The sequence below is a fragment of the Malus sylvestris genome, chromosome 5, assembly GCF_916048215.2.
Source record: "Malus sylvestris chromosome 5, drMalSylv7.2, whole genome shotgun sequence".
NCBI lineage: Eukaryota > Viridiplantae > Streptophyta > Magnoliopsida > Rosales > Rosaceae > Malus > Malus sylvestris.
Window position 1 is genome coordinate 2,121,466 of NC_062264.1, and position 21,602 is coordinate 2,143,067.

Below are 21,602 nucleotides of genomic sequence, written 5' to 3' on the forward strand. Positions count from 1 at the left end.
TATCTAGAAGTAGAACGACTATCAGTCACATCACCTACCCAATCAACATCAATAAACCCCTCAATTTTTAAATGACCAGAATTTTTATACAAAAATCCCTTTCCCAAGGCTGACTTTAAATAAGCTAAAATCAGCATAACAGCAACCATATGATCCACATTTGGTGAGTGCATAAATTGACTCACCACACTCACTGCATAGGCTATATTCTGACAAGTATGGGCTAAATAAATTAGTCTTCCTACCAATCTCTGATATCTGCCTTTATCTACTGGTTTCTGATCCGAATAAATTTCCAATTGATGTTTCTCCATAATAGGAGTATCCAGAGGTTTACACCCAAACATACGTGTTTCCTTTAACAAATCTAGAACATATTTCCGTTGAGACAAGAAAATACCTTCGGATGAACAAGCAACCTCGACTACGAGAAAATACTTTAAATCACCCAAACTCTCCATCTTAAACTCGACAACAAGGTTTTTTTTTTTTTTTTTTTTTCAGTTTGACAATCTCATCTGAATCATCACCTGTTATTATCATATCATCCACATAAAAAATTAAGGCTGTTACTTTACTATTTCTCCGTATCACAAATAGAGTATGATCAGAATGACTTTGATAATACCCATTCTTCCTTATGGCTTGAGTGAATCTCCCAAACCATGCATGAGGTGACTGCTTAAGCCTATAAAGTGACTTCCACAATCGACACACTCCCATTTTTCTTACAATATTATATACTGGAGGAAAATCCATATACACTTCCTCCTCCAGATGTCCATGAAGAAAAACATTTTTTACATCAAACTGTTTCAATGGCCAGTCCAAATTTGTAGCTAATGAGATAAGAACTCTACCGTATTCATCTTAACTACCAAAGAAAAAGTTTCCTGAGAATCGACATTATACGTTTGAGTATATCCTTTTGCTACCAACCTTGCTTTGTACCTATCGAGTAATCCGTCAGCCTTGCTTTGTACCTATCGAGTATTTAACTGAAGACATCCCCAACAAATTGACTTTCAAAATAAAATAATAAACCAGCCTTGCTTTGTACCTTGCTTTGTACCTATCGAGTATTTAACTGTAAAAACCTATTGGAACCCAATTGGTTTTTTTCCTTTCGGCAACTTCACTACTTCCCATGTATTATTTTTCTGTAGTGCCATCATCTCTTCATCTATTGCTTTAGCCCATTCTTGATTCTTCAAAGCATCATCTACTTGAGTTGGTACTTGAATTGACTCCACATTGTTCACCCAAGCTTGACGTTCGAGTGAAAAAATTTTACATGACACATAATTGGCTATTGGATACTTCACTTTTCCTTCCAAAGAAAACCTATCAGGGGGCACACCACGATTTTTGCCTTAGTGGCAACTTATATGTACTTATAACATCATTGGTTACATGAGCATCAATAGTACTTACCTCAGGGATATTCAGGGAAGACGTATTAGATGACAGCATTATCGAGCTAAAGAGAGGGAAAGCAACTTTGGCACAAGTCTCGGGGCTGCTAGCTTTGGCAGCAGCTGACTGAACGCTAGCACAGGGACTCGCGACATTCTCTTCTTCGGAAATCAATGGCTGAACCCCTGTAGCAGTCTCGGCAAGAAGGGACCGAGGTTCTGCTACATTAATCGGCATGGCACTGTCATTATCATGGTGCACTCCCCCTGAAGCAAGTAGTCTTGTACATCCAACCACCCAAAAACACCATCAAGATCACAAATACGAGCATTCTCCCCCTTGTGATCAAAAGGTGATGATGCTGGAGGATAAAAATATTTCGATTTAGAAAAAGTCACATCCATGGTGGCATGCATGTAGCAGGTTTCAGGGTGATAACACTTATAACCTTTTTGTTGGGATGCAAATCCAACAAAGACACACCGAAGAGCACAGGGATCCAATTTACTACGATGAATCTTGTGGATATAAACATAAGCAACACATCTAAACACCCGAGGAGTAAGAGTGTTGGTAGAGATAACATGAACATGTTCTGTCAATACTTGGAGTGGAGTACGGAATTCTACATCCCGTGATGGCATGCAATTAATTACATACACTGCATAGGCGACCGTGTCCAGCCAAAAACTCTTAGGTATGGACGCACCAATAAGCAATGCATGAGCAGTTTCCAAAATATGATGATTTTTTCTCTTAGCAACCCCATTTTGTTATGAGGTATGAGGACAAGTTGTCTCATGGAAGATTCCTTGATTACGGAAAAAAAGAAGATAGCTCAGAGTTAACATATTCACCCCCATTATCAAAATGGATAACTTTAATAATAGAGGAATATTGTATAGCCACCATCTGAGAAAAAGACAGAATAATCATACTAACATCACTTTTATGTTTCAACCAAGGTATAAAATATCGATGATATCGGAAATATCGGTAGTTTAAAAACATGGAAATTTCGATGGAAATATCGGGATATTATCGATATCGATAAAAATTGAATAAAAACCACGGAAATTGTAAGAAAAACTTGGAATTTTTTATTGAAACTTTGCAGGATATTTATTTAGTCAATTATCTATTAGTTTATCACAAAAAATTGGAAGGAAATGCATTGCATGATAGATATAACTGATTTAAGTTGATTATATAGCGAGCTAGCAAACATTGTGAGTGTAGAAAATATGTAGTAATTAATTAAAGAAATTTAAACACACCATAATCATTTATATATAATGAATTAGTACAATATTTTACACTTTATACATTGCATGGTAAGATACATGAGTGACTTAGCAAGGTCTAAAATATCATTGATATCGGAAATATCGGTAGTTTAAAAAAATATCGGTAGTCCAAAAAACACGGAAATTTCGATGGAAATATCGGGATATTATGGATATTTTAGACCATGGTTTCAACACATATACTCATGTCATATGAGTGCAATCATCAACAAACGTAACAAACCACTTAACCCCTGAAATGGTATTAATGGGTGAAGACCCCCAAACATCTGAATGCACAAGCTCAAACGGAAACAATCTTTTATTCATACTAGGAGAAAACGAAGCACGATGGCTCTTAGCAACAATACATACTTCACAATGTAAGTTTGAATCTTTTATTTCATGAAACAAACTAGGCAACATACGCCTTAAATAACCAAAAGAAGCATGTCCTAATCGATGATGCAACAACTAAACTTCTTGCAGATTACTAGTACGGGATGCTCGAACTGCATTAATTATACCAGGAACGACGTCATCCACATAATACAACCCCTCTCTCTTAGTGCCACGCCCAATTATCTCCTTTGTCTGAATATCCTGAAGTAAACAAAAAAACAGATACATAAGTATAACACAATCCAATTGCTCAATAACTTGAGGAATAGCTAATAAATGATGAGAAAATGACGAAACAAGCAAGCAGTGGTGAAGAGAGAGAGACGGCCCTAGTCACCACGATAATGGTGCCATTCGCCATTGCAACACACTTTTGATGAGTTGTTGTCATACACGTAAATAAATTTTTATTGAATGTCATATGATCAGTTGCACCAAAGTACAATCCAACCTGTATGGTGCTTAGTACTAGAGGCTAAAAGAACACGTCCAACAGTACTTGTATTGGACGAGGATTACCTAGGATTGGTCCTAGTCAACAAAGTTTGACTTAGATCCCCTTAAGTCTGCACGGCATCCTTGTTACTAGGTGTTGCAACGGCTATGAATGCACGACTCCCACTAGCTCTATTAGCAGCTCACTCATTTGCATGCAATTTTTTCTTTAATTCCGGGAACCATTCAGGTACGCCATATTTTTTAAAACATGTATCCGACTTATGGGCCATATAGCCAAGGTCGGCCGTGTTCTATTAGGAATCCATAGGTGGTTGAATCCTGATACGAGAAGGAGTTTCGGCAGGATAAGAATGTAGAAGTTTGGATTGAATGCGGCTTGATAAGGGGGTTGATTTCAAAATCCTAGTAAGAGTTGGACTGGCCGGGATAAGGTTAGATCAGGGGAAGGAGTTCTAGTCCGAGTATGGTTGTGATTCGAGCGGAAGAAGGTTGACTACTATAAATAGAGGGAGGATGACATCATTAAAGCCACCTCCAACTCAGCACACAAACTACCATGCGCAAACCCTCGCTTTCACGAAACCTCTCAACAACCTTGAGATTTTTATTTTCTTTTTTCGCTGACACATCTTCAGTTTGGATAAATAGCACTGTGAAGGCAACTGGTGAACATCTTCAGTTTGGATAAACATAACTGTTGTCGTAGAATCAGCCAACCGCGAAGCACCTTCAGTTTGGATAAACAGCACTGCGTCGAGGCCGACTGGTTATTTATCCAAGTCTCGGTCAAGAAGGATTTTGGAGTCCTTATTGGCAGAGGTCATCTCATTAGCCTTCTCGACGAAGTGAGGTGTTACGAATTACTAGGCTCGACACATTGAACGCCTAGTTGTTTTATGATTGGATACTCACAAGTAGGCTTTAGAGTTCGGCACTCTGACGGCCGAACCACGTTTACCATCAAGACATATATATGTTTTGAGTATCTGTGCCCCTATACTCTGGTGTTGATTCGACGTGCTTATACTTTTACGAATATAATCACTGTGACCGAATCCAATGCCGACGATTTGTGAACTTCGCAGAACTAATAGCCTTGTTTTTAGGCTCTAGAACCCGTAGGCCGAGAGTGTTCCTTCCTCAGCCATAGTCGTAAGATCGAAAAGTCAGCCGCACGCTCAATGCTACATTAACACATTTTACTCCTCGGCCGAGCTCGGCCGACGAGTTGCCACTCCCAGCATACAACCGAAGGATGTAGTTAGTTCATTAGTTACTCGGCATGCGCGCCATGTAGGCTTGGTAGTTTTTAGGGTCAACATTTTCGTATGACAGGTTTGCCTACAGAAAGTACACTTCAAATCATCTTTATTTTCTCTAGTAAATAGGTGAGAATTTGTTGGTGATGACAAGCTAAATAACTGGCTAGACGATGGTGGTCGTGACACCATAGCCATAAGGGGTGTTCCTCCTTGATTCCCAATAGCACTACCTCTCATCATAGTAGCATGGTGTTGTGCTTCCCGCCTAACAACAAAAAACACTTCCTCAATGGATGGTAATGGTTGAGTTCTCAAAATATCAGTCTGTACATTATCAAATATATCATCAAGTCCTGCTAGAAAAGCATACACACGGTCCAGTTGGATTTCTTCTCGAAGTGTCTTCAAGTCAATAGCACATTTCATCTTGATTGGTCTCCTTTGATCCAGTTCTTGCCAGACAACTTTGAGATCGGCATAATATACACCAATAGGCCGTCCTTATTGTCGAAGTCAGAATGACTTTACCTTCAACTCATAAATCTGAGAGATATCAGACCCATCATAATAAGTTCGAGCAACTTCTTCCCATACTTCTTTAATGGTACAAAGATGGATGAAAAACCCCATGATGGTAGGATCCATGGAATTAATCAACCACCATTTCGCAATTGCATTTCCAGTCTCCCAAGTTTCATACTTGGCACTGTCTTCCTTAGGCTTCTTAATGCTCCCTGTCACGAACCCTTTCTTACCCAGCGATATGCATTTCCAGTACTTTGGACCAAAGAGGATAATTTGATCCATTGAGTTTTACGGTACTTGGTACATTTAAAGCATCAGTCTAAATTACAATCGGACTCAAAATTGAGTTGTTGGCCGAGCCATGCAACCCACCCTTCAATTTTAGCCCTAATCCTTCTGTAACACCTTCCATGGATCACACACAGTTACACCCGCAGAGCACGATAGGCAATACTTCTGCAGCTTTCGGTTTGCTGCAACGAACGCAGCAAGAACACGAATCTACAGTTTGAACACGCAACAGCAGTAGCACGGTAGAATTTTTTAGGGTTACGATTAGGCTCTAATGCCAAATAGAAATTTACGGCTTAATTTTCATGTATTGCATAATTTGGTATATAAGTACATACAATCCTTGTTCTCAAACGAAAACTAAAAACAACACAAGAGATATCCTTCCTAATAAAGGACTCTAATATTTACATTCCTATTTTGGAAAGATTACTCACGGCAACAAATAACATATAACGTATGTATCTATTTTGAACACACTGAAAATCTTTCATTCTCGTGATAGCAATCAACTTCTTGTAAAGTAGTTAAGGAACAACTGTCACAGCCCGTCCCAGAATTACTAAATACCGAGGACGTGAAATTACAAAAACGCCCTTAAACGGGATTAAGGTGCGTAAATTTGGTATTTGTTTTACACTAAGATCTTAAACTAGGGTTTAGATTTACATTTGTTTGGTCTAATAATTTTGTATTGGACTTAGGTGGGATCCCCACCTCCTGAAATCCTTCCCCAAAACCCGTAGGTTGTCTCTCTCCCTCTTTCTTCCTCATCTCTTCATCTCAGAAACACTCTCTCTCTCTTACTCTCGAACTCTCTCAAGCTCTCGGACAAACACCAAGAACAACCACAAACGTGCACCAACGTCCAATCTAAGATCATCTTCGTGATCTTGGGAACTTCACGAGCACGGGGGTATAAGTTTCAGGTAAGTTTCATTTCTGAAATCCTAGTTTCAAAACACCCCGTGAATTGACACTGTTCACGAACTTAAAATTGGTTGTGTTTTAGGCTAAAGCAAGATCACCACGAGTCTTAGGAAGTCCTAAGGAGGCTCGGAGTGCCTCGTTTGAACAAAATGGACGTCGGGATCGTCGGGTTCGAGTTTGGCCGAAATTGAGAAATTTTGGAAGGTATGATCTAGTTGTTTTTAGGCCCTAAAACCCTTCCAACGTGATAGTACATGTTAAATGCTTCATTTTGGTATAAAATGCGAAGAAATTGGTTGAAAAATGAAGGAGAATAGTGGATTTGAAATTTTTCCAGAAACCGGCGAACAGTCGCCGGCGACCGGCGACTCGCCGGAGAAGATAGGGAATCTTCCGTCAAGTTTGACGGAATATTCCGACGCCGTTAGTTAACTTTAACGGAAACCGTTAGTTTTTAACGGAATATACTAGGATTTGACGGAATATTCTCTAACGCCGTTCACTGTAGCCGTCAGTGTGCATGTCACGTGGCCGCGCGTGGGCCGCGCGTAGGTCCGTGCCACGTCAGGCGCGTGGGGGCGCGTGAGGACTCCAAAAATTATTTTAAAAATATGGGGATGATCCTGAGGTTGTGTAGGTCACTTTGGTATATTTATATACCCAATTTGAGCATCGTATGAAGAATTAATTACCTAGTTTGGTTTAGGTGCGTTAAATGTGCGTTAAATGATTGTTTTAAGTTATTTCACTTCTAGGTGGAACTTTTAACGAGGACGAGCACATCCAGGGGCGTCAAGGGGGTTACGACCCGGCGACATACCAGTGAGTGGGCATTTGTTTTTATATATACCTATATACTCGATTTCCCCAGAAATCAAATTTAAATGAAAAGTATATTGAAATGAAATGAAATATGATGTGATTGCCATGCATAGAATATTATGGATATTATGAACTGTCGTATGATGCATATATGTATGATGGTGCTGTGGAAGCACAGGTAAGTATTTAATTAATATTATGATGATGATGATGATATATTGAGCTCATATCCTGCACCATGGTTTAGTGCTTATAGTATTCACCGCATCGCACGCTCGCCTTGGATCCAAGTAGATGCTGGTCGTACAGTCCACGCGGAGTGGGTACGACGGGCCAGTCGTAGAGTGTTAGTGAGATTATGACTGGTGGGTGACCTTAGGTTATTGTATACAGATGATTGATGAGAGAAGCACTAGAGCGAATATTACCATGAGTCGTTCAGACTACATTAGGTAGTTCCGACTTATGTGCAGAAGGCCGGACAGGTCACGCGGAGTGACTCCGGCAGAGAGTGAGATTGATAGATGTTGAGCTCTAGGTTCAATCGTTCAGGGCTATTAGAGGGCCTACGATTGATTATTTCTTTTACCTGATTATATTATGTTAATGCATTCATACTAAACTGTTGAAATTGGCATGGTACATTCTTTATTGAATCTGTTATAAGATTGATGATTGAGACAGTTGAGATATATATGCTATATACTATTTTTCTGGGAAAGTATACAGGTTTTCCAAAAAGGGGTTATAATTGTGGATTTATGAAATGATTTGGAAAAGATTGATTTTCGCCCACTCACGTTTTCTGTTTTTCGCCCCTCCAGGTTCTAGTTGATAGTTGAGGCGTTGGTGGCCTACGAGGACTGCTTCGGCGTTCTGACAGACTAAATAAATGTAGGATTCACCCGAGGGTGTTGTAAAATAGTTATGTTCCTACTTGACTGCACCTAGATGCTTATGCTCTGTTTATGTGTGTTTAGTACACTCTTATGCACATAGAATGCTAGGTTGTAAATAACTAAAATTAGTGGTTTTCGTTTCCGCTTGCGTTATGGTTACGTCACACTTACGTGACGGCCAGCACGTCCTAGTCTTCGGGTTAGGGTGTGTCAGTTTGGTATCAGAGCATAGGTTGCAGTCCTGTATAACTAATGAGTTCTTCTATTGATTTTGTTATGTTTTCTGTCAGAATTATGCCGCCTCGTAGAGATCCTCGCCGTGCTGCTGAGCCTAATTTCCCCGATATAACTCAGTTAGGGGCAGCAATGGCTCAAGCTTTTCAGGCTAATATCCGTCCTCCTCAGAGAACGCCCGTAGAGACGATGTATAATCTGAAATTGGAAACCTTTGAGGGAAATGAAGGTTATGAAGGGGCAGAAAAGTGGTTGGATCGAATTGAGCAGACCTTTCAAGTGATGCAAAGTCAGGGAAACCTGCCAGCTAATAGATGGGTGGAGACTACCACCTGGTTTTTGGGCCGTGAGCCAGCTGCGTGGTGGATAAATCAGTCGAGGCACATGGCACCTGAAAGGGCAGCCGAATGGGAGGTATTTAAGGAAAATTTTATGAAGAGATTTGTTCCTCCGGAATATATAGATCGCAAGAAACAGGAATTCACCAGTCTGAAGCAGAGAAATATGTCTGCACATGAGTACTACAGGAAGTTTACTGATTTATCCCGTTATGATTCTGATTTAGCGGGTAATCAAGCAGAAATGCTTCGTCGTTTCAAGCTAGGATCTAAGAAGAAGTACAGAACGTTTGCCAATGCACTTCCCTGTGCCGATTATCATGAGTATTTTGAGATTCTGGTCAGGATGGAAGACTCTGATAATCTTCCGGACAGTGAGGATGAAGAGGATAAGGGTAATGGTCAGAAGAAAAATGAGAAAGGTAAAGGTGTTTCCATTCCAGGACCTCGTCAGACGCAGAATTTCAAGAAAAGTGGAATGAGTTCGAGTTCTTCCAGTGGTGGATTTAGTGCCACAGGTCCGAGGAGAGGAGGTGGTAGGTTTGGTAATGGACCTAGATTTTCTGGTCAGAGAGGCTTTGGTGGTACTGGTAGTTCGGGTCCTCCGTTATGTCGCCGTTGTAATTTCCGACATCATGGGGAATGTAGGAGAAGCAGTGGTGCATGCTTTACATGTGGTCAGACAGGACATAGAGCTATGTATTGTCCCCAGAATCAGCAGAGGCCCCAGCAGCCTGTTATGCCAACATCAGCACCGACTCAACAGAACTTTAATTCAGGCAGTTATGGCCAGGGTGGTCGTGGTGGTGCTTATCACTATCAGGGTGATGCTGCTCCTTATGCTCCGGGACAGTATCACTATTCCCAGGATCCTTATTTTCAGAGTGGATATTCTCAGGATCAAGGAGGTTATACTTCATATCCGTCTATGCCAGCTAGCGGATCTCAGTGGTATCAGGGGGGTCAGCCCCAACAGAGCGGAGTTGCTGCTAGTAGTACAGGGTCGTTTAGGCCGCCTGTCCAGACAGGTCAAGGACGTACTCATCAGGGACGAGGTAACCAGAGTGGCAGAGGTCGTGGAGGACGACAGCCAGCTCAGGGACGTGTTAACCACATCTCGCTGCAAGATGCTCAGAACCATCCAGACTTGATTATGGGTACGTTGAATGTTCTTGGTCATTTTGCTAGAGTCTTGATTGATTGTGGTGCTACACACTCTGTGATTTCTCATACATTTGCTCAAATAACGCAACCTCATCCTTCACCTCTAGGGTTTGATTTAGAGTTTGCTATGCCTAGAGGGGATAAATGTTATGTTGATAGTTTTTACTCTGGGTGTCCAGTGATGGTAGATAATGTCATTATGCCTGCTAATCTTATCCCGTTAGACATCGTGGATTTTGATGTGATTTTAGGGGCGGATTGGTTGCATTATAATCGCGCCCATATAGATTGTTACGGGAAATCAGTTACTTTTCTTCGTCCTGGACTACCCGAGGTTACATTTGTGGGTGAAAGAAGTGGGGTGAGGCATGGTGTTATTTCAGCCATAAGGGCGAAGAAATTGTTATCCAAGGGTTGTCAGGGATACTTGGCACATGTGGTGTTAAATGATGTTGATTCCGGTAGTGTGGAGGAAGTCGGAGTAGTCAGACACTATCCTGATGTATTTCCAGATGATTTACCTGGGTTGCCTCCAGATAGAGATGTGGAATTTTCGATTGATTTGCTTCCAGGTACGAACCCTATCTCTTTGACTCCTTATAGAATGGCACCAGCGGAATTAAGAGAGTTGAAAATTCAATTGCAAGAGTTAATTGATAAAGGTTTCATTCAGCCTAGTTCTTCACCTTGGGGAGCTCCAGTGTTGTTTGTAAGAAAGAAAGATGGAACTTTGAGATTGTGCATTGATTACAGGCAATTGAATCGGGTGACGATTAAAAACCGTTATCCCTTGCCTCGTATAGATGATTTGTTTGATCAGCTCAAAGGTGTCTGTGTGTTTTCTAAGATCGATTTGAGGTCTGGGTATTATCAATTAAAGATTAAAGATGAGGATGTTCATAAAACAGCTTTCAGGACTCGTTATGGGCATTATGAGTTTTTGGTGATGCCATTTGGATTAACGAACGCTCCTGCAGCTTTCATGAGATTGATGAATGAAGTATTCCAGGAATATCTTGACAAGTTTGTTATTGTTTTTATTGATGATATCCTGGTATATTCTAAGTCGAAATCAGACCATATTCGACATCTTAACTTGGTGTTAAGGAAATTGAGGGAACACCGGTTATATGCCAAATTTAGTAAATGTCAATTTTGGCTGGATCAAGTGGCATTTTTGGGACATGTGGTATCAGCTCAGGGAATTCAAGTGGATCCTCAAAAGATAGCAGCAGTGGAAAATTGGGAACAACCTCGAACGGTCACTGAGGTGCGGAGTTTTCTTGGTTTGGCAGGTTATTATAGACGGTTTGTTCAAGACTTTTCTATGATTGCCTTGCCATTAACGAAGTTAACCAGGAAGGATGTTAAGTTTGAATGGGATGAAAGTTGTGAGCAAAGTTTCCAGCAGTTGAAGTATTGCCTTACTCATGCACCTGTGTTAGTACTTCCTGATGATAACGGTAACTTCGAGATCTACAGTGATGCTTCTTTGAATGGTTTGGGTTGTGTTTTGATGCAGCATAGTAGAGTGATTGCCTATGCTTCTAGGCAGTTGAAGACTCATGAAAGAAACTATCCGACTCACGATCTTGAGTTGGCAGCTATTGTGTTTGCTTTGAAGATTTGGAGACATTATCTCTATGGCGAGAAATGTAAGATCTTTACCGATCATAAAAGCCTTCAGTACCTTTTCACTCAGCATGATCTTAATCTTCGTCAGAGAAGATGGTTGGAATTGTTAAGTGATTATGATTGCACGATTGAGTACCATCCGGGTCGTGCAAATGTGGTAGCTGATGCTCTGAGTAGAAAACCTCAAGGGCGACTTAATGCTTTGTATGCCAGTCGTGTTCCTCTTCTGGCAGAGTTGAGATCTACTGGAGTAGAGTTAGAATGGGAAGAGCAAAGTGAAGCTTTTCTTGCCAGTTTTCAAGTCAAGCCAATTTTAATTGATCGGGTGCTTGCAGCTCAATCGTGGGATGAAGAAATTCAAGAATTGATCAATTTAAGAAATGAAGGGAAGAAGAAAGATCTCAAGATCCGAGGATCAGATGGTATGCTTATGCAAGAGAACAGGATGTATGTGCCTAATAATGAGGAACTGAAGAAAGAAATCTTGGATGAAGCACATTGTTCGGCTTATGCTATGCACCCAGGAGGAACTAAAATGTATCATACCATTCGACCATTCTATTATTGGCCGGGTATGAAGAGGGAGATTGCGGAGTATGTGAGTAGGTGTATTGTCTGCCAGCAGGTTAAGGCTGAAAGAAAGAGGCCGTTTGGAAGATTGCAACCACTTCCCGTTCCCCAGTGGAAATGGGAGAATATAACGATGGATTTTGTGTATAAGCTGCCACGTACACAAAATGGTTTTGATGGCATTTGGGTGGTTGTAGATCGACTTACCAAATCAGCACATTTTATTCCAGTAAGGGAGAAATACTCTTTAAATAAGTTGGCTCAGTTATTCATATCGAAGGTTGTAAAGTATCATGGTGTCCCAGTGAATATTATTTCTGATCGAGATCCAAGATTTACTTCTAAGTTTTGGATAGCTTTTCAAGAAGCTTTGGGTACTAGATTGCTTTACAGTACAGCTTATCATCCACAGACAGATGGTCAGTCAGAGAGAACTATTCAGACACTCGAGGATATGTTGAGATCCTCTGTGATGCAATTTGGTGATTCTTGGCATGATCGTTTGGATTTGATGGAGTTTGCCTACAATAATAGTTTTCATTCGAGTATTGGAATGTCTCCATTTGAAGCACTTTATGGTAAAGCTTGTCGTACGCCATTATGTTGGTCAGAGGTCGGTGAAAGAATACTTGAAGGGCCAGAGATTGTGGATGAGACTACTCAGAATATTCAGGTAATTAAATCTAACCTGAAAGTGGCCCAGGATAGACAAAAGAGCCTAGCGGATCGACATACCACGGACAGAATGTATAATGTGGGCGACTATGTTTTTCTGAAATTATCGCCTTGGAGAGGTGTGGTTCGCTTTGGAAAGAAAGGAAAGCTAAGTCCCAGGTACATTGGACCTTATGAGATCACTGAGAGGATTGGTGAAGTTGCTTACAGGTTGGAGCTACCTCCAGAGTTGTCTAAGGTACATAATGTGTTCCATGTCTCGATGCTTCGGCATTATGTGTCAGATCCTTCACATGTGATTCCTCCTCAACCATTGGAAATTAATCCGGATTTGACGTATGATGAGGAACCAGTGACTATACTGGATTGGAAAGATAAGACTTTGAGGAATAAGACCGTGAGCTTGGTAAAAGTATTGTGGAGAAACCATTCAGCTGAAGAAGCTACATGGGAAACAGAAGAACGAATGAGAGTTATGTATCCGAGGTTATTCTATGACTTTTGATGTTCTGGTTAGTGATTGGAATTTCGGGGACGAAATTCTATAAGGAGGGGAGATTGTCACAGCCCGTCCCAGAATTACTAAATACCGAGGACGTGAAATTACAAAAACGCCCTTAAACGGGATTAAGGTGCGTAAATTTGGTATTTGTTTTACACTAAGATCTTAAACTAGGGTTTAGATTTACATTTGTTTGGTCTAATAATTTTGTATTGGACTTAGGTGGGATCCCCACCTCCTGAAATCCTTCCCCAAAACCCGTAGGTTGTCTCTCTCCCTCTTTCTTCCTCATCTCTTCATCTCAGAAACACTCTCTCTCTCTTACTCTCGAACTCTCTCAAGCTCTCGGACAAACACCAAGAACAACCACAAACGTGCACCAACGTCCAATCTAAGATCATCTTCGTGATCTTGGGAACTTCACGAGCACGGGGGTATAAGTTTCAGGTAAGTTTCATTTCTGAAATCCTAGTTTCAAAACACCCCGTGAATTGACACTGTTCACGAACTTAAAATTGGTTGTGTTTTAGGCTAAAGCAAGATCACCACGAGTCTTAGGAAGTCCTAAGGAGGCTCGGAGTGCCTCGTTTGAACAAAATGGACGTCGGGATCGTCGGGTTCGAGTTTGGCCGAAATTGAGAAATTTTGGAAGGTATGATCTAGTTGTTTTTAGGCCCTAAAACCCTTCCAACGTGATAGTACATGTTAAATGCTTCATTTTGGTATAAAATGCGAAGAAATTGGTTGAAAAACGAAGGAGAATAGTGGATTTGAAATTTTTCCAGAAACCGGCGAACAGTCGCCGGCGACCGGCGACTCGCCGGAGAAGACAGGGAATCTTCCGTCAAGTTTGACGGAATATTCCGACGCCGTTAGTTAACTTTAACGGAAACCGTTAGTTTTTAACGGAATATACTAGGATTTGACGGAATATTCTCTAACGCCGTTCACTGTAGCCGTCAGTGTGCATGTCACGTGGCCGCGCGTGGGCCGCGCGTAGGTCCGTGCCACGTCAGGCGCGTGGGGGCGCGTGAGGACTCCAAAAATTATTTTAAAAATATGGGGATGATCCTGAGGTTGTGTAGGTCACTTTGGTATATTTATATACCCAATTTGAGCATCGTATGAAGAATTAATTACCTAGTTTGGTTTAGGTGCGTTAAATGTGCGTTAAATGATTGTTTTAAGTTATTTCACTTCTAGGTGGAACTTTTAACGAGGACGAGCACATCCAGGGGCGTCAAGGGGGTTACGACCCGGCGACATACCAGTGAGTGGGCATTTGTTTTTATATATACCTATATACTCGATTTCCCCAGAAATCAAATTTAAATGAAAAGTATATTGAAATGAAATGAAATATGATGTGATTGCCATGCATAGAATATTATGGATATTATGAACTGTCGTATGATGCATATATGTATGATGGTGCTGTGGAAGCACAGGTAAGTATTTAATTAATATTATGATGATGATGATGATATATTGAGCTCATATCCTGCACCATGGTTTAGTGCTTATAGTATTCACCGCATCGCACGCTCGCCTTGGATCCAAGTAGATGCTGGTCGTACAGTCCACGCGGAGTGGGTACGACGGGCCAGTCGTAGAGTGTTAGTGAGATTATGACTGGTGGGTGACCTTAGGTTATTGTATACAGATGATTGATGAGAGAAGCACTAGAGCGAATATTACCATGAGTCGTTCAGACTACATTAGGTAGTTCCGACTTATGTGCAGAAGGCCGGACAGGTCACGCGGAGTGACTCCGGCAGAGAGTGAGATTGATAGATGTTGAGCTCTAGGTTCAATCGTTCAGGGCTATTAGAGGGCCTACGATTGATTATTTCTTTTACCTGATTATATTATGTTAATGCATTCATACTAAACTGTTGAAATTGGCATGGTACATTCTTTATTGAATCTGTTATAAGATTGATGATTGAGACAGTTGAGATATATATGCTATATACTATTTTTCTGGGAAAGTATACAGGTTTTCCAAAAAGGGGTTATAATTGTGGATTTATGAAATGATTTGGAAAAGATTGATTTTCGCCCACTCACGTTTTCTGTTTTTCGCCCCTCCAGGTTCTAGTTGATAGTTGAGGCGTTGGTGGCCTACGAGGACTGCTTCGGCGTTCTGACAGACTAAATAAATGTAGGATTCACCCGAGGGTGTTGTAAAATAGTTATGTTCCTACTTGACTGCACCTAGATGCTTATGCTCTGTTTATGTGTGTTTAGTACACTCTTATGCACATAGAATGCTAGGTTGTAAATAACTAAAATTAGTGGTTTTCGTTTCCGCTTGCGTTATGGTTACGTCACACTTACGTGACGGCCAGCACGTCCTAGTCTTCGGGTTAGGGTGTGTCAACAACCATTTTATAGATATATACCATTATCAATGTAATTAGTTATTGTTTGGTCAGAGCAGAATGGAATCATCATTCAGTTTTCTATACATTTTTTTTTTTTTATAATATCAAAGATACTCCTTTTCCATGCTTACAAGTGTGGCATATTGTTGCAAGAAAAATATGTGCCTACCTACCTACCTCCAAACATAATAATTATATTCTTTCAAGTTACTTAAAAAACAAACTTCATGAACTTTCAAGCCACTCTCAAGCAATTTCCTTCTTTTATTTCATAAGAAGAAGCCAACAATATCTTCCATATTCTAGGGTCAAATACTTGTGAAATCAACAGCAGGAACACACATTCAGCAAAGCACGATGGGATATTTGTGCTTGGTTGCTTGACATGCTCAATACTTTCGACATGCGCCTTTACATATGTTATAGACTTTATCGTCTGACAATGGATATTCTCAACACTATCATCTCATTTTCTGGAATTTCTAGCATGGTTCAAATCCCCGGTTCACAAAATCTTTTTACAAATTTTCATCCAGTGAGGCGTGCAGAACTGAGAGAAAGCGTTGTGAAGATGTGGAGAGAGAGAAAGTGAAGCGTAAAGGATTAATAACCTTTTTTTCTTTAGTTTTTCATTTTTTTTTAAACAGGATTTTACACAAAAAGGCACGAAATTATTATAAGTTCCATTAATTAAATGAAAAGATATACCAACTCTCCCAAAATCTTCAAGAATATACACACCACAAGCTACGGCAATTTTCTTCTGCAATATTCTACAATATCTCAAAAGCATATTTTTATTTGAGACGTAATTACACAAACACTTAATTAATATTAATCTCCATGCTGTATTGTATCTAGAAGGTGCAAATCGTCATTCAATCCCGCCTCTTGTTCTTCTTGAGCAGGATGAACGACCAGCATCCACTGCTCTTGCGCCTGCAACCATGCAACCAGAAACACAATTATATAAAACAAATAGACTTGGGACAAAAAATTAGGATTTAGTTAAATATTCTGTGTTGCGTTGAACTAAATATTGAAAGTGATGTGTGTACAGTTTCACTCATTCGATGATTTGAACCGACGTGTTCTAAAAATCGGCCTAGGCGGCACCTAGGCGCTAGGCGGTGGAGCGCCGCCGGGATTTATGCTAAAGCGTTCATCAAATCGAGTGTAGTAAGCCGCCTAGGCGCTATCTAGGCGGTCTAGGCGGTTGTAGGCGGTGGTAGGCGGCGGTCTAGGCAGCCTCGTAAGAACCTCGGCGATTTTCCATCTCACTGCGATCTGACAAGAAGAGAGAAAGGGGACTGGAAATTTTGGCGATACATACAAACCCCATTGATCGTTCAAAGAATCCACCTCAGATTTCTTCTGCTGCTTGACCAGCGCGCCACGTTGATGTTGTTTGATCGTTCTGGATTTTGGGATGAAAGTTGAGGGTTAGCGGGGAAGAGGTCTGATGATAGGAAATGCCTCTTGATTCTAAAACAGAGAGGAGAGCAAGCAGCTTCTCTTTGTTGAAAAAAAAAAAGTGTAGGCGGTGGAAACAAGGCGTTGGGCGATAGAAACGAGGGTTTGAATGCGGAATTGGAAACGAGGCTGGCTTTACATAAGGCTTTTTATATTAGCATCCCGCAAAATTGAATGTATCTCATATTAAAATTTAATATTAATGACTTATTTACTCTACTATATAATGATAATTTTGACCTTATTAGGTTTAAATAATAATAAAAAATTTATAAATACACTACAAATCTCTTTTAACGTATTATTTATTTATTTCAACTATCAAAGTCCCTATCATTCTCCATTGTTAAATAAAACCCTAAGCAATGAAACTATAAGCATGTTGATTGAGAAAAATTATTTTTGACAAATGGAACACGAAATCGGTGTTTTGAAAGTTTTGAAATCATTATTATTGTTATTGAAAATTGTTCAAATGAGTCTAAACATTTTTTTTATATCATTCAATTTGAAATCATTCGGCAAACTAAAGTTCATATAGTTTGAAATCATTCGGCAAAATTAAAAATGAGTGTTATAAGATTTGAGAAATGTGGGATGTATAAAAAATGTGAGGTGTGTGTAGAAAATGTAAGATGTATATTAAGAATGTGGGGTGTGAAGGTATTATGGGGAAGAAAGTGGGGTGTATTAAGATAATTTTTAATTAAAAAAGTAAATATATGGTGTATTAAATACGTGATGTTTATTCAATAATTTGTGATGTGCTAATATAATAAGCCTTTAATAAAAGTGAGAGGTATCTAGACGATTTGATGGAAACGAGGCGTTCTTATAATAAAAGAGAGAAGACTTGTGATAAGGAAAGGGTGGGGTGGGGGGTGGGGTGGGCTAGGCTGGGCCTGCTATTTTATATGCTTATCATCTTTTTCACTTTTGAATTAGGGTTAAGAAAACAACCCATTTTATTAAGTAGACTTAGTTTTTGTTATAATAAATTTAATTAAATAAATAAAAATTACAAATTCGCCTAGGCCGCCTAGCTGCTAGGCGCCAACCCGCCGCCCAACTAGCGTCTAGCGTTTTTTAGAACATACTACTGAATATATATAAAAACATCAATATATATTTACATATACTTCTTGAAAATTGATATATCACTTGTCACTTGTAATTTTGAGGAGTTTTAACTCCAAGTTCAAGGTAACGTTATCCATTATTGACAAACACTTTAATCTCAATACTTTTTAAAAACAATTTGCTATAATGTAAAAGGAATTTATTTCACTAATGCGACTGTGAGTTGATTCTTATATTTAGAAATCAAACACCTTAAGTTTAATTCTTACAGCACTTTCATAGGCCCTATGTTATTAAACTTGTTTGTACTAAGTTAACACTTTCATAGGCCCTATGTTGATATTTTTGACAAATGAAAAATATCTGAGATAGTTCTAAAAATACTACAATGTAATGTTTTGTAAACGTCACAAATTTTTTTTAATGGTGCCAAATTTTGAAAAGGCCCCCCCAAAACTTGCACAACTTTTGCGCCAAACAATCCTTTGTATACATGTTTCAATCTTATAGTCATGACATTTGGCAAATCAGTTTCTAGAATGTGAGTGACATTTGGCAAACCAGTTCCCACATGTTTTTATGCTTTCTTGCCTTTCCCCTTTCTCTCTTCCGTTAATGGAGACACCGAAATTAAGAAATTTAGATGTATTTCAAGTTTCACCCAAATGTCCCACATGCTTACTTAGAGGATTGTTTCTGTTAATTCAAACGAAAATTCTTTTACGCTCGGGTGTGTGACATGCACTTAAGCAACAAGTGTTTGATGCCCGATCAATGATCCAATGGAAAATGATCTAACGGGCAAGCATTCCACTATACACAGACGCATACCAAAACCCCCAATTTAAATAGATTTTGGTTTTGGTTTAGAATTTTTATATATTCTTTCATGAAGTCAATAAACTCAAGACTCCCCTGTTTTCATCACGAATGAATGATCACTTGTTCCGAAAATTTTAAAAAAATCATGGAAATTGGTGTCTGAATGAATTGAAGGCAAACTCAAAATTAAAGAGCATGGTTTCCAGAATAAAATTTAAGAAAAAATAAATTTCCTATCGCTCGAATGGAAGTGAAACTCCGAGTTAAAATTGATAACATACCTGCTGCTGCTTCTGCTGCTACAACTGCTGCTGCTACCGCTGCCACTGCTTTTTCTGCTTCCACTATTGATACTAGAAACACCACTTTCACTCCTTTCTGATACAGAAAACCTCTTCATCTTCCACCATTCATTATCCCCACCCACTACCTTCACAGATCCATCCAACCCCTGAGGCTTTGGAGACACCTTTGCACTCATATTATTGCTATTTGCATCCACCACCAAACACTCACCCTTCTCCTTAACGCTCTTATTATTCTTCTTCTTACCCCCCAAAGAAATTGGCAAAACCATCTTCAAAAGAAACCCCCCACTATCTATACTCCCACTCCTCATCACCAGTTTCTTCCTCTCACCATTTTTCTTCATTTCGTTTTCGTTTCCGTTTCCATTTCCCCTCCTTACCAAATTCTCAGTACTTCTATCATCGTATTCTTCCTCTTGACCTCGATATTGATTTCGATCTTCTTCTTCTTCGCCACCCATTGGCCTATACTTATGCTCAACGAGATCTTTCAGCGAAAGCTCGTAGCACGACTCAGGCATGTTCTTCACCATCTCCATGAGCTCCCTCTGTCCTCTGGCGATTGCTTGTTTTTTCGAAGCCGGGGACAGACTCCGGTAGTTCTTCACGCGGCTCGTCGTCTTCCGCAACGGCGGCGAGTCAGACTCGTCACCGGCAGCAGTAGTATTATCGACGTTGATCCGGCCTCCCATGCTGTGGTTTCCATATTTTTTAGTAGTTTTCTGAGGAGCCCGGGAAGCGTAATTTACGGAATGCCAAGAATCGTAGTTTGTTGTTGTGTCACTTTTAATTTGGTCGTCGTCGGCGCGACTGTTGAAGAGGAATGGGTGTTCATGTGGGTTTGTGTTGGGATCAAGCATGGTGTTTGTTTCCTTAGAAAATTAGAGAGGAAAGGGAAGGAAAGTGATGGAAGAAGAAAGAAAATGGGGATCGTGTGAGGGGTAGGGTTGTTGTAGTAGTGTGTTTGAAGCAGGGATTGCCAGGTGGGTGGGTGCTGGGGGTTATCATCACTCACCCTTTTATTCTGTTGTTGTATTTGTCATTTTCTTGGCAACCAAGTTTTTAATGGAGATATCATGGCATTGGGTTGGGGTTTGGGAGGGTGGGGATCATAAAATGAAATTTTTTAAAGTCAAGGGGCTCTAGATGGGGCAGTGCTGGGTGGATGTGGGGACCTTAGTCTTTACTCGTCCTCCTCTATATATTTTTTGTGTTTTTTTTTTTTTTGATTTTTTTTATTCTTTTTGAGGAGGAGCTCAGATGCCAAATTATTAGGCTTTTGATTCCTTTTCTCTTTGCTAAATTCTTATATAATCAAGTCGGGTGGAGCAATATGTTATTTTTATGTATTGAGTTTGAGTTATTTTCTTACAATATTTACATATATTTAATATAATTATTATCTAGATTGTTAGAATGTGATATTTACATGAGTTATACCTTACCATGACATGGTAATTAACTATTGTAGTAAAACTTGATAATTTGAAGGAAATAATAAAAGTATCTAATACAATCACTATCTCGATTTTGAGACGATGATATTCACAAAAGTCATGTAAGTATTGTAGGGAAACTGGATCATCAAATTCTAGTATTTACATAAGTTACATGGATTGTATTAAATAGTAATATTTATGAGTTATATCTTATTATCAAAATAATTGCACTAAATACATATAAATATTGTAGTTAATCTCGAAAATTTAAAGGAAAGAATGAAAGATTATTGATAGTTAAGTTTGTTTTTATCCAGGCAATATTCCACTTTATATATATCCTAAAGTGGAATTTACTATTGCTTGATTAAATGATACTTTAACTTGTCTTTGCTTTTATAAAAAGAAATAAAGAAAGAAAGAAAGGCCAATACGAAACAGGAAAAGCTCCTTCTACCTGCCTAGTAATTATTTTGTTTGATTAGAGCAACTATTGGAGGTCGTTTAGTTAAATTTCAGACTTAATTATAAGCCTTGCATGTTTTTGGACTTTTTACAAAGGTGATGTTTGAGAGATTCTGTACGTAAACTATATTTTTGTAGATAATATGATGTGAGGGTTGATGGTTCAACTTCTTTTTAAATTAACTGAGTAAAACATGAGCCAAAAGATCATTTTTACT

General features: G+C 39.5%; 1 protein-coding gene across 2 annotated transcripts; it reads right to left on the reverse strand.

Annotated features, from left to right (window-relative positions):
- Positions 1-16,460: 16,460 nt before the first annotated feature.
- On the reverse strand, positions 16,461-20,545 carry LOC126624302 (uncharacterized). Of its 2 annotated transcripts, none has more exons than XR_007624043.1 (2): positions 16,856-19,443; positions 16,461-16,736 (listed from the first exon to the last, which is right to left on the reverse strand). XR_007624043.1 is itself a non-coding variant. In XM_050293340.1 (2 exons), the coding sequence occupies exons 1-2, from the start codon at positions 20,338-20,340 to the stop codon at positions 16,676-16,678; spliced, it is 948 nt and encodes a 315-aa protein (XP_050149297.1). In that variant the 5' UTR covers positions 20,341-20,545; the 3' UTR covers positions 16,461-16,675. The 2 variants fall into 2 exon arrangements, 1 of the variants encoding a protein (XP_050149297.1); XM_050293340.1 differs by lacking the exon at positions 16,856-19,443 and adding an exon at positions 19,454-20,545.
- Between the last annotated feature and the right edge of the window lie 1,057 nt (positions 20,546-21,602).